The following is a 14,091-nucleotide window of genomic DNA, read 5'->3' as shown; positions in this document are numbered from 1 at the left end:
TGCTCTGGATTGCAGTCGTGTCTTCTGCAGTAAAGGGCAGACTATCACACCCTTAACACACTGAATTTCCTATGGCAAGGAGTTCCTACTGTGAGTGAATTTCAGCCTAGCGTCAGGTTTGGTTTTAATCAAACATTTTTTTTAGCAAACTAGAGGTTTGGTTCCAAAAAGCAAAGAGCTATTATATCGTGCAAAGGGATGAGATTAAAACGAGAAGCATTCGTGCGTGCTTATTTTGTAGCTGTGTCTTATTGTCTTACAGCAAATATCTTTTCTCCTGGAGTGCATTATGGACATCAGGAGCTTGCCTGCCAGAAGCTTAGCTCGGGGTAGCATGCCAACACCTCTTGCTCAAATCATTGGGACCTGCAGATTTGGGGAGCTCAGGAATTATTCAGAGAAGTTTGAGTTTCTAGTTCTTCGTATGTTAGTTCCCCTACGCTGCACTGATTGCCCGTGAAGGCAATTCTTCTCACCCAATCTTATTTGCATCAGAAGGATTTTAAAACAAAATGATCGCCACATAAACCTTACATCCTGATGTATCTCACAGTTGTTTTAGGAAGTGCTCAACATAGAATCATAGAATCCTTAGAGTTGCAAGGGACCTCTGAAGACCATCTTGTCCAACTCTCCTGCAATGAACAGGGACACCACAGCTCAATCAGGTTGCCCAGGACCTGATCCAGCCTTGCTTTCAAAGTCTTCGGGAATGGGGCATCAACCACACCTTTGGGCAACCTGATCCAGTGCCTCACCACCCTCACAGTAGACTTTTTCCTTATATCTAATCTAAATCTACCCTCTTACAGCTAGAGCTGGGGAGAATTTCCAAGCTGCTCAGTTTTGCTCTGCTGCCGCAGGAAGCCTCATCATAATCCTGTTCATTAGCTGATTACACTTTATTTTAAATCTGCAGTAAAACATTTCTACATAAACCATTCCAGTATTTAACTCTCATACTCATAAGTAGACAGTATTTTTCCCATAATGTCTGACCTGAATGATGTCTGCAGATGCAATCCTCTCTATGATAACCTTTTTGCTGCGGAAACTGGAACAGTGTTCAGCCTGGTAGCTTTCCTGCTTGGGACTGTTGCTGCCCTGCCCAGGTCACCTCCCCTTTGGCTCTGTATGTCCTGAAGCACACGTTATGAATCCTTTCTTTGCTATGATTACTCCACCAGATTTATGCAGCTTTATAATTGTGCATTTCTTCTTGCTCTGTGTCCTGCTGGGAACCTTGTCTTGTTGGTTTTGGATCACCTCTTCAGTGATTCAAAATCTCACTAAACCTCCCAGCTCAACTCTTTGGAAATTTGGAATGTTTGCTGCAGCAATTACCTTTTCATCCAAACCATCACATTTAATGTTCTTGATCTGGAGATGTGAGATATCTCAGCTTAAAATATCCCATGGTGCACCAGCATGACTTGACTTGTATATAGCAAGCTTATAGGGGGGAGGGAAGTCTGCAGAATATTATGCAGTCTGTTTGCAGCCTCAGCAGCAGAAATTAGTGACCCGTGAATGCAATAAGCCTCTTCCCTGTGTTGAGATCTCTGTTAGTCCCATTAGTGCTTGATTTTATATTTCAAGGCTGAACGTGGTAACATTAAAGCATAAGTAACTTGCTTACAAGGCAAATCTTGTACAAGAGCATCTCAAGTTATTCCTACAAGGTCTAGCAGGGCTTCTCTCATCAGAATGTGTTTATCAGCGTTGGCACAGCTGCAGGTTTTGTTTACTGCACATTGCTGTCATAACTCAGTGCCTCTTTTACCTTTCCTGATCTCTGTGTACCAGCTTTTTCACCTGTGCATGTATGGGGCTGGTGTTTGGAGCTCTCTTCCCACACCAGCACTCAGCATCCTGTGCAGGTATCAGCAGATCACCTGCTCCACGTGGCATCTGGCACTTGCTCTTCCTTTCCTTTGAAAAGCCATTGAGCCGACGATCTGAAAACACAGATTTGCCCTGTTTAGCAGTAGAAAAAAGAAGCTGTGGCTGCCCCTTCCTTGGAGCTGTTCAAGGCCAGGTTGGATGGGGCTCTGTGCAGCCTGAGATGGTGCCTGATTTAGTGGCTGGCAACCCTGCCCATGGCAGGGGATTGAAACTATGTGATCTTTGAAGTCCCTTTCAACCCAAGCCATTCTATAATTATAAGCTGGTGTTGCAGGGTCTTGGGGTTGCAGCTGTATTAGGAAAATCTTCAGTCACATTTGTGTCTGCAAGTTCTGGAAAGACTGTGAGGGGATGCAGATGCATTCACATTGTGAAGGCCACTGTCAAGGCCCCCACACAGCGTGTGGGTCACCAACGTGCCAGCCTGTCACAGGACCTGAAGGAAGCAATGCCACACATCCATCCCTGGTTATTCTCTCAAGAGTTGTGCTGGCAAGGGAAAAAGAGATGTGCAGAAGATGGAACAAGCTGCTGAAGGCTCATGGAGGGCAGTTTTGCTAATGTTCAGCAGCTGTGATGACCTTCTGTAGCTGGATGGAATGGAGATGCTATGTTAAGTACTAAGGAACATGGGCCTTGGAAGTGTTTGCTTTTCAAAGCCTGAGGTTCCTTTGTCCTCATCAAAAATTTGGTAGGGGGAGGGAATGAAGTGTAATGGAGCAGAGCCTGAAACCTTCTGAGACACTAAAGAAGGAAGAGGAGGAGGAGTTCCAGTTAGTTGATCCCCTTAACACAGTCATGTTGTCCTAGGAAAGGCTTCTACCAGACTGAAAGCTTTAAGACCATGTTTTGTGACTTTAGAATGAAGAAAGTGCATAGTCATACCATGATCTTTTCCTCTTCTGCTTTTTCATTCTTTTCCAATGTAAAATGTGCACAGTGAATGCTGTGGGTGCCCTTACGCAGCACAGATCTGAACATATGCATTGCAGTTAAAAAGATATTTTTTCAGCTTGGAGGATCTTTTTTAATCATGACAATATCTCTGAAAAGAGACTCCATAGTTTTTCACAAAGAGAAAGCAGAGAAGGGAACTTATCTCAGAGCATGGAATCAGAGTTTTAGTTCTTTTCTAATCCTAGAGTCCTGGAATCCTAGAATGGCTTGGGTTGGAAGAGACCCCAAAGATCATCAAGTTCCAACCCCCCTGCCACAGGCAGGGCCACCAACCTTCAGATCTGATACTAGACCAGCTTACTCAGGGCCCCATCCAACCTGGTCTTGAATACCTCCAGGGATGAGAAATCCACAGCCTTTCTGGGCATAATAATAACCTAATAGTGAGGAACAGCTTATTATAATGGCATAAACCCATAGCCTCTCAAGATACTGGATACTTCCTGAGCATTCTGGTATCTGAAAATATATGGTTGTCAGCTGCTCTGCAAAAGCTTTTGGCATCCTGAGAGCAGGACTGGAAGATGTTGGTGCATCACCACCAGAGGAAAGCCATGGGCACAGACAAAACTTGCTTAGGTTCATTCTCCTTTTGGAGATTTGAATATCCTCAAAGACTGGTTGCAGAGCAATGCAAGACATGTTGAGATGAAGTGGAACCCAGAGAATGAAAGCTAACAGGATGCAGATGGTGCTAAAATTAAGCCTGACAGAATAATGATCTTTGTCCTGATGAAAAATGAGCAAGTGAAACATCAGTCAGTCTGCAGAACTGTCTTGTCAACAGATCTGGCTCTGCTCAGGGCTTTTTTTTTTTTCATATGTGTGTGTGTGTGTGTTGTGCAATCAGGGTGACAGGAAAGAAAGTTACCTTCCATTTCTAGACATATTTCAGAAGGATGTTTTTTCACTGAGAGCAGAGGAGAGGCCCTGGCACTGCTGCTCAGAGGTCTGTGGTGCCCCATCCCTGGAGGTGCTCAAGGCCAGGTTGGATGGACCCTGGGCAGCCTGAGCTGCTGGGGGGCAACCAGCCCACAGCAGGGGTTGCAACTGGATGGGCTTAAAGGTCCCTTCCAACCCAAACCGTTCTATGTGTCTGTGAAATGTGGAAGTTAGAACATACAGGGTAAATCTCATAGACTTGCCACTGGTCACTGAATTGTCTGCACTCTCTCTTCTGTAAACCAGTGAAGACCAAAAGCAAGTGAGAAGACTGGGTTTTGAATTGTCTGGAAGCTTGTGCTTTGAAATCCTTTTAGGTGATCTCTAATTCCTGCAAAAACATCAAGTATCATAACATCTCTTCTTGCCAGCAGCAAGGTTCAGCCTTTTGCCAGGAGCTGCTGAAAGCAGTGTAGAAGCTGGGTGTGTTTTATAATCCCTGTGTGTGTAACATCACTGTGAGGATCCTGGTCTTGTATTAGGTTTAAGAAAGGGATCTGTGAAAGGGGTCATGGGGACAGCGTGTAGGGAGCCCTGAGAGGCTGGAAGAGCTTGCAGCTGAGAGGCACTCCCAAGTATGGGACCAAAGCGTGAAGCAAGAAGAGCATGGCTAGAGGAGGTAAGGAGAAGCCAGCTGGCAGAGAGGGAGCCCAGGGCTGCTGAGGGCAGCACAGCCTGCCGAGATACCTCTACTGTCAGAGATGGTTTGAGTTTGTTGAAATTCCCTGATTTAGCTGGAGAAGCGCAGAGGGAAAGGTGGAGCTGGCCAGAAGAAGAGGGTGACTTGGAGAAGGAAATTCAAGAGGATATGTTCACTTTAATCTGGCATAAATCTGTGTGGCTGCCACAAGGAACAACCGCACCTTAAACAAAAAATGCCCCAGACAGGGAGGAGGGAGAAGAATTATTTAGAGTAATGAATACCAGGATGTAAACTGGAAGGGAAATAACACCAGCCAGCATGAAAACCACAGACAGCAATGTTTACTGGGCTATGGAGAAGCCTCCCATAAAGTGAGGAGAAACACTTCTTCACCTCATTAGTTTATGGAGTATTTATGTATAAAAATGATACATTTTTCTGACAATTTTTTATTGAGATTTTATTTTATGCAATACCACAAAGCAGCTGTAAGACATCTGGCATTCTGCTGTATCATGGCCATGCCAGAGGTAGCACCCTCATCTCCTCGCAGCAGGGCATCCACGTCTGAAAGAGAAATCAAGAGCAGTTCTGCATCTGCCAAGGACTTCCTCAATGGGTCTGCAGAGTGTGGGGTTCTGTGCTTTGATGCTGCCATTCTTACCCTTCTTGGTTGTTGTTTTTTTTTCTGTGTTTTTAGAACTGCCTTCTGCTTACAGCGAAGAGAAAATCCTGTGTGAAAACACACGTTCTGACAGCAGGCAACTCACAGTCTGTGGCTGTGGAAGACTTACTGTAAAAGCTGCTGATGGGTTCTATATTCATTAAGACAGAACGCGCTAGGTTACATTTAACTTTATCTGAAAGCTGATTGATGTGATATTGTCAAAATAATTCCTTTTTTCTTTGTCAAACTTTGTCCTCACTTTGTGTTCAGTCTTGGGGTTCCCTGCAGTGTACTCTAAAAGCCAAAATGTGGGTCTTGGAAGAATTTTCACAGCACAGGAAGGAAATGTTATGAGAGTAGGATTTAATTTAGCTTCCCAGGGAGTTTTGTTCCCACCTTAACCTCTGGACTATAAAGTAAAACAGAATACATTATATTATGTGTTTAGCACTTAAAACAGATAAGAACTCCTTGGTGAACATTTCTGGGCAACAGCACTGGGCAACTCATCTCAACATGGTTCTCTTTGCAACCCAGTACTCTTTCAATTACTAACGTACTGCCAGGATCCAACACACAGGCTACTTTAGAACTCAGCCTACAAAAAGGCAGAAAAAGGTCAGGGCTGAGTCAGGTTTTCCTATATTTGAAGCTGTTCTTCAGCTGGGTCCCAAGGCACTTGAGCACGATGAACTTAAATGGAGTGAAGGATACTGTGTTTGAGACATGCCCACGTTGCTGGTGGCTAGGATCCCTGCATGGTGGGATCTTCTCTCTCACCTCAAATCCTGGTCTTTACCCATGTCTGTAAATTTACACATGCATGACAAAGTAGTTAAGAACATCCTAGCATCTCTTTCTCCTGGTTAGCCCACCCAGCCTCGGCTCCAGGGGCTGAATCCTTACACAGACCTCCTCAGAGCTTGTCTCAAATACCATTGCTTTTGAAAATGGCATGGAAATAATTGTTCTCTTGAAGTTTTGAAATACAAACAGGACTTAATTCTGAGTTACATTATGACATGACAATCCTCTGCTTAAACCCTTTTGTTCTGAGAATCCAGAAGGAATGAGCAGTTTGAGATAAACCAGAAGCAGTCTGTGTCTGTTCACCTCCTCAGCCCTGGATTATGAATAGGACTGCATGCCAACCTTCTGCATTCTCATACTGCTGCACAGTGGCCACTACCAGTAGTTTCTTTCCTGATCTTTCTCCATCAGAGTTCCATGGAGTGAGAGAACTATTTATTCTCTAGGCTGTTTCCAAGCAAAACCAATGAATTTAGGATTCCTCTCAACCTCTGTCCGCTATGCCCTTACACCTCCTATGTGCAGCACCTTCTGTTCCTTTCCACAGCCCCTTCATCCCTTCTCCATATCCACCTATGCTCTACTGCAGCCACCTACACCAGCTCGTTTCTCCCCTTCCCTCACCACTTTTTCAAGGATTCTTTCCTTTTCTTTCCCAGTCAATACATTTTTGACCCTCAGACCCCTGTGTCCATCCTCTTTTTCATTTTTTTTTCCCCTATAGGAAACGTTTTCTTCCTCTTTGCCAGGACTGGTCTAGCAAGGGCTCAGCAGGAATGAGGTGTGAAGCAACACACGTTGTATCTGGCTGCTATCTCTGTGGCAAGCTGTTGGAATAATTGTCAGAGGAATGGTTGTGTTCCCCTCCCCAAAGAAGTGGGGACACAAACCCTGTTATCTTATTCCTTTATATCAACAGCAATTTCCATAAGTGGCATTGGAACAGACATCTTTGAGACCTGATACTTGGCAGTTTTCTACAGGTTAAATTGCTTGCCATCCCTTGGGATCATGGAGGTTTCCCTGTGTGGGTTTAGGGGGCTGTTATGGGCAGTGATTCTTTCACTACTGTACCTTGGAGCCTGCATCTTCTGGCTCCCACTCTGAATTTTGGTTTTCCTGCCTGATGATGACTTTAGGAACATTTGTAATGCTGATGAAACCTCACAGATTATGATTATTCTAAATTAAATCTGCTCAAAATTATGGTATTTTGCCTTATAAATCTCTATGTAGATTACATTAATAGTTGATTGTGCTTTGTTTCTTTTACATTTTCATCAGAACCTCGTTGTGCTGTTCAATGTCCTATAATTTGCAAAGAAAATTATCTTAAAACAACAAAAAGTTTCTGGCTTTTACTATAAGCAAATCTGTGAGAATAACTGATGAATCACCACGTAGATTTTGTCCAATGTGATGATTAATTGCACTGTATTTAGACAGAACAGTGCATGCTAACACATGGTTTCTCCAAAGCCTGTAGCCCACAGGCAGGTATAATCTCAGGCTCCCTAAAAGAGCTGAGCAAAGTTTGTTATTCCTGAAGGCTCTTCTGTTCTGACAGTGAACTGAGCCAAAAAACCAGCAGTAGGGTGCAGGTGATGAAAGTATCTCTAGAAGCTCACGTTGCTCAAGCTGTCAATTTTGTCTTGAAAGTGTAAATAAATATATCCAAATGTAGGGCTTTTATAGAACCACATTTTTACCACATCTTTAGCACAGACGGGCCTTGAATCCACAGAATGGGTCTTCTGATGTGTTCTTCTGGCAAAGCAAGGGCAATTTTCTGTGGTTGGCATGCAATAAAAGCCAAGGCCATCAACTGCTCCCTGCCTCCTGTCTGTCCCCGCTGCAGTAGTGGGCACCCAAAATACTTAACAGTCATCTGGGGTTGGGGCATAATGCAACCAAATTCAAGGGATCATGCCTGTCAAGGATGAGCTTTAGATGATCCTCAAAGGTCTCTTCCAAACCAAAGCCCTTTACAACATGTGGTATCTCGCTGTGGATTTCTCACAACTTCTACACTGCTGTTCAGCAGTGGTATCGTGCAGTGTTAGCAGAGATCTGACCTTTGTGATTCTATGAGTCCACCATAACTAAAGGAGATGTAGAGCAGCTAAATGCATGCAGAATGGTGGGTTGCTGTACAGGTGACATACAGGTGAATGGCAGGTGATTTTTCTGGGTCAGAAAACTAGGCTGTGCGTGTGCCTCACGTGGTGTCCATCTTAAGGAACCTGATTGAAACCACTTATATTTTTAGCATTTTATCTTAATCAGGCTGTTTTTATTGAGTCCCAAGAGTGATCACGTAAAGCAGCCTCGCTGTCTTTATGTTCACTGAAGCAATTTATCAAATGCCATCCCAAGAGAGATGGAGAAGGCCTGGTGATAAAAGCAGAATTTGTTGCTTACGTTGCATTCTTTTTTCAGAATGCTTAGCCTGCATCTTTTCCTCAGAAAAAGATCAAGTTAATTGATTTTTCTGCCACTTGGATGTTTCTTATTTACTGCTGGCCTGTGTTTCTCAGTATTCAGAGCTCTACCTGCTGTCCTTCAAAGTATAAATAAGCTTTTACCTCTCCCTACAAGCTATCTGCCCTTGAAAGAAACTTGGCTGCTAATCTTTCCCGTTGTGTCAACAGCAAGCCTTTTGCTGAGTTCAATTTGCAAAGCTCATTTTTCCCTTCTGCCTGGCTTGTAGAAGAGATGTTATGAAAGATTTACCCTCAGCCAATTTTAAGCATCTTATTTCAGTGGGTAAAGTTGGCCAGTTCATCTCTGCAGGTAATCACTGCTGCCAGCTGGGAGAGCACGACTTTCATGGGGACCATGGGGACTGACGTGGGACTCCTAAGTGCAGCAAGTCACTTACTTTTTAACTTTTTGGCTAAAGTCTGACACCTTCTGAATGCCTGAACACCTCATGGAGTCCAGAGTGCCTGGACCAGGTTCAGGTCCAGCTGGGTGCCTCAAGGCATTGTAAACTTTTGTTTTATTGAAACTGGGCTCTTGGCTTTGTGATTCAGCGCTGAGGGAATAAGAGGCCTGATTCAGTATGTGCCCAGTTCTCACGTGGCTGTGTCAACGAGAGACATCATCTTACTCACATGCATGGCCCTTTTTGCTCCTGGAGGTTGCCCTTTGCCGTTCATTCTTAGTCTAAATTAAGCTATCCAATTTAGTTTGGAGGAAAATATTGAGCAGTTTTTCATCTGAATTGCTCCCTGCCTATGACTGCAGGGAAAAGCAGCTAGAACTAGAAACATGGTGCACTGTCATAGCCTGGATGTAGAGTCAGTCTGTGCCATGGACATTTTGTTTCCAGAAAAGGATCCGTGGAATTCATCATGGAAGGTCCTGCTTAACCATATTGTTGAGAAAGGGAATGCAAATTCTGAGAGGGATGCCTCTCCCTGCCTGGTTCTCAGACACCAGCCCCACTACTGTTGCCAAGCCAGGCCTTCCTCAGGCAGAACATGCCATGGTGATAGCACTGAGGGCACAACTCAACTCCCAAGCAATGCTTTGAGAGCAACCAATGGATTTCAGAAGATCCAGACTCTTCTCCCATAAGTGGAGAGACTGGAGACCATCCCACTGCCCTCTGCATTTCATATGCTGCAGCAGCAGGACTTGTGGTGGGTGGGCAGTTGGGTTTCAGGTTCTACTGCAAGCAGTGAGTGTTTTTCTAAGATTAAATAGCTGGTGGACACCCTTCAGCACCAATGGGATTTGAATTTATGAGGCACACAACTACTCAATGGTAGGTGTCTTTATTATTTATGGAATATGCTGCATTGAAACAATGCCATTCTTTTTACAAGCATGTCTTAACTTGGAGTATCTGCAATGATGTTACTAATTAGTGCTTTCAAAACTTGGTTGGTAACTCCTTTCTAAATGTGGATGGCAGCAGTACAGCACCCCTTCTTATGAAGATTAACATCTGTGAATAATGCTTTTGAGATAGGCCATGTGCATGTGATTAGCTCACTGGGCACCATTTTAAAGAATTACACTGAATAAATGAACCATTCGTTTCTTTTTTTTTTCTTTTTTTTTTGCATTTCTGATCTTTTTGTGTGATCGCATCTTGATCAGTGTTGAAGTCAGCACTTCCATTTTTCTTCTCTTCAAAGTGATCCTCCTCTTCATTAGGATTCCCACAGCAGATTGTGGGAAGAAATCTGCCCTCCCAAAAGAGTTGTATGAGATAAGTCTTTGCCAGGGAGAGCAGCCCAATTACTTTTGTTTATTCATCACTCGTGGATATACAATGGAAGCTGTTTCCAGTCTCCTTTAAAAATATGACTTTTTCTAGCTAATATTTCACCAACCCCAAATGGTGACCTGATCTGAACTTTCAAGGGCTGAGCAATAGGAGGGACATGTAAGCAGCAATAATGTATTTCTCCATTGTTCCACATGCAATGCCAATCAGTAGTACAAGTCTTGCTTTTGTGAGCAGATAACAAGGCAAAGAAAATGTGTGCTTCAGCCTGCCAAGAGGAGTCATCAAGTTAGAGCCCCTGATTTGTGCTAATTAGAGGGTACTATCAGCAGCATAAGCAATTTGCCCCAAGACATATGGAGGAGACTGCTGCTCTGGGGTTAGAGATGCTAAAAAGGAGCATTAGAAAATCTCAGAATATCTGCGCAGAGATCAGTCAATGTGAATATTGTTTTTGGTAATAACTTCAAAGAGGAGAAAAATAAACCACAAGTCTAAAAATATGTTTCTAGAATGCTGTCTTCCAGTTCCAATTTTATTAAAAAGAAGACATTTTAATTTAGACAGTGGTAAACTTTATGTGGAGATGTGTTTAGTCTTAGTGCAGTGAGGTATGCAATCGCCAGTGCACATACTTCATACTAAGATCCAAACATTTACCTTCCTGTTTTGTTTCTTGTAATTTTGGATGTTTTTCTTTTGTTTTGCATTTGTTGAATACAAGTGTCAAAAATCAGTGTTAGATATTCAGGAAAAACAAGGCAGTGTAAGGCTAAGTGACTTGTCCAGGTGATCACCATGGCAAATACTGACCAGCGTGTCCACATTACATGGATTCATCGTGACCACTGATTTTACAGTGACAGCTGAGGAACAGCAGTGAGTTACAGAGTGAAGCTGTATATGCTTATCAAGCCCATGTTTTAGACAGCCAGAATTTCCACTTCTTAAATATGATCCCTTTTTAAAGGTATTGGCAGATGTAGCCTTAAGGCCAGAGCTACGTACAAGCTCAGGCTAGATGAGCAGAACAAGCCAAGCTTTCCTTGCCATGTTTACAGTCCCTTGAGACATAGGGCAAAAGGGGATACTGCTGCTGGGAGCAAAACAGACTTCTCTGACATCACCTGGCATCGTGTGGCACGGGTTGATGAGAACCCCAGACCCAGAGAGGTGCCCTTTGCTTTAGGCTAGATCTAACTGTAGTTGTTTACAGCAGAGCTGTTAATACCACAAGACATTGTTTGGCCTCCTGATGCAGCCTGTTGATACAAGCATTTCTGGAAAACAATTCAGCTCCATCCTGGATCCATCTCTCATATCTGTCAGGTGATCAAACTCCTGAAGAGTTTCCATGTTTTTAGGGTTCCACTGACTAGAAAGGGGACCCAAAATATCTAGCTCTGCATTTGCCATCAAGATTGTTGTCTGGCAGGAATTGGACTCAGTGATGCTCATGTGTCCCTTCCAACTTGGGATATTCTATGGTTCCAAATTGTTAACATTGGTAGCTGGGTGAGAAGGATCACACTTTTCACCTCTTGAACTGCCAGCAAGCTCTTCATCGAAGAACGCGTAACAAGGCTTGAGGTAAAACTGTCAGCCTCCTTTGCAGTTACCAAAACTATTTTAACAAGAAAGCTCTTATGGATTAAGGCAAAGTTTACTCCCCAAAACAAAGACATTCCACAAGGCTGAAATCTGCAACACCAGTGGCTGTTGAGTGAACCTGCATTAACGATCTTGAGCCTTAGGTTTTTGGAATGAGGATGGAACTTGATACTAGTAATCCCTTGAGGTCTCATTTCCATGCAAGTGAATACCCTGTTGTTGTGCTCAGTACCTCATTTCTTTGAATTTTTGAGTTTCACCTGTTGTTTGTTGTTTTGTGGTGTTGTTTTTTTTTTTCTTGGAGTAACTAATTTTAATACAAATCTTTTTCTTTCCTAGGGGGTTGTTTATCACCATCCATGACAAAGGCCATATTGCAACAATGCTAAACTCTTGGCCTGAGGAAAACATTAAGGTATGTGTCATGTCTTCATTGGGCTGGGAAATTAAATGCAGTTGTATGTAAAATGGGACGTTGGATGGCACTCTTTGGAATAATTACATAATTGCCTATTTTAAAAGACAATTAAGAAGTATTCCCAGTCTCAGAAAGTTTCCAGGCTAGTGTTGAACCTGAGGTAATCTGTCATGTGTGTGTGTAGTCAAGAACATCTTTATTTATTATTGGTCTATAAAAAGAGCCTGCATGATAATAAATTCATACAGAAGGGTGTTAGTGAAGATGTAGCATTTGAGTGTCAAAGTATGCTGTGTCTCATTCACAACTTGTTAGATGTACCAAAACTCTTCAGGATATCTCTGTAACTGAGCTGCTTGCAGGACTCCTTCCCTATCCCAGTGAGTCATGCACCATGCAGCATTGCCAACTTTGCAAGTAACATTTGATATCCAGAAGCTGAAGAAATTACAGGCACCCCACCCAGAAAGTAATCTTTTCAAGCATTTTTCAGTAAGGCTCGGGGCTGGGCAAGTCCCTGGCATAAAATACAGTCAACATTTAAGACAGGTCATGTCAATCACCTTCTTCCATCAGTTTGAACGTATACATGCCTGAGAATTTCCCTATTAACAGAGGTTCCGTTCCCTATCAGTCAGCAGTTTCTTTCAGGAATAGAGATTGGGAAGCTGTGAAAAGCTTGCAAACATGTTCCTTTTTTTTTTAAGGGGGGGGGGGGGGGGGGGGGGGGGAATTTAAAATGCTTCCAGAAAAGGTAATTCTATTCCTTGTCTTTGCAACCACAATGAACAAATGTAAACTAGATATTTTGTCCAGATTCTGTCCAAAAACATCAATATTTCCATTTGTTTCTGATCAGGATTGTGAGCAGAACTCATTCTGGCCAGTAGGTATGTTTTTGCAGATGGGGAAACCAGCATGGAGAGATCAGACTCTTGTTGAAATATCCTTCTCTGGCACCCAAAACACACCATAGGAAGAGCAGTGGTCCATGAAGGAGATTCAGACACTCTGCTTTCTGAATTTGTCAGACTATGAAGGCAGTTACCAGCATCAGTTTTGGACTGCAGGGTTCCTTATATGTTTGAACACACACTTTGCCACGCCTGACCTGGTAGGCATCTGCACACCTGAGATTTTGAGATAAGTAGGGAAGTACCTGAACTGCACCTAAGTCCCTGGTGGGACCTGTTTGCTTGAACAGGCGCAGACCACACCGAACACTAACAACACTAAGCCCCTTTCTGTGAAGAAACATCTGGAGGTGCTATTCCACTTCATACTTCGTGCTGCCTTAGAACTTTAAGGCAGCAGCATTTACTGTGGCAATGGGAAATGTTAAATTGTGTGACTGGGTCCTCTGTCAGGGCTGGAAGAGCGCTCTGCTGAGTTTAGCAAAGCCTCAGCCAAGCTCTGAAGTGTATGTCCCACCTCCAGCTCTCCTGCTGAAGCTGGGCTGCTCTGAAGGAACCTAAGTGCCAGAAGCAGAATAAGAAAAGTCATTTGAGAGCACATTCATGAAGGAGCGTGGGATTTTTGTGTCTCTTCCAGGATTGCTAATGAATCTGTTCATGAGGAAGCACTGGGTAAAATATGGGCAGCCCTTTGTTAATTTTTTCTGTTTCCTTAACCTTATACTCTTTTCTGCACAATGGTCCAACTGGAGCAAGAGGAACACAGAGAATGTACAGGAAAGTGTTGTGGTAGGGTGTTGCAACAGCTATGGGCTGAAACCAACTTTGATGGTTGGACTAGATGATCTTAATTGTCTTTTAACTTGAAACTGAGCATAATACAGAAACTTCCCGTTTCCAGACAGGTGTGCAGCTTGCAAGCTACTTGACCTCCCTCCCTCCCTCCCTCCCTCCCTTCCTCCCTCCCTCCCTTCCTCCCTCCCT

At 43.5% G+C, this 14,091-nt stretch overlaps 1 protein-coding gene across 1 annotated transcript in view; it reads left to right on the top strand.

Moving 5' to 3' along the window:
- ME3 (malic enzyme 3) overlaps positions 1 to 14,091 on the top strand; it is a 113,971-nt gene that overhangs the window by 65,894 nt on the left and 33,986 nt on the right. Inside the window, exon 4 of the mRNA XM_042862485.1 lies at positions 12,115 to 12,190. Coding sequence (XP_042718419.1) covers positions 12,115 to 12,190 — 76 coding nt within the window. The remainder of the gene's footprint in view (positions 1 to 12,114; positions 12,191 to 14,091) is intronic.

This window comes from Lagopus leucura, unplaced genomic scaffold (assembly GCF_019238085.1).
Source record: "Lagopus leucura isolate 7727_CA_CO unplaced genomic scaffold, USGS_WTPT01 Super-Scaffold_702, whole genome shotgun sequence".
Taxonomy (NCBI): domain Eukaryota; kingdom Metazoa; phylum Chordata; class Aves; order Galliformes; family Phasianidae; genus Lagopus; species Lagopus leucura.
Note: the sequence above shows the minus strand (reverse complement) of the source record. Positions and strands in the feature narration are given on the sequence as shown.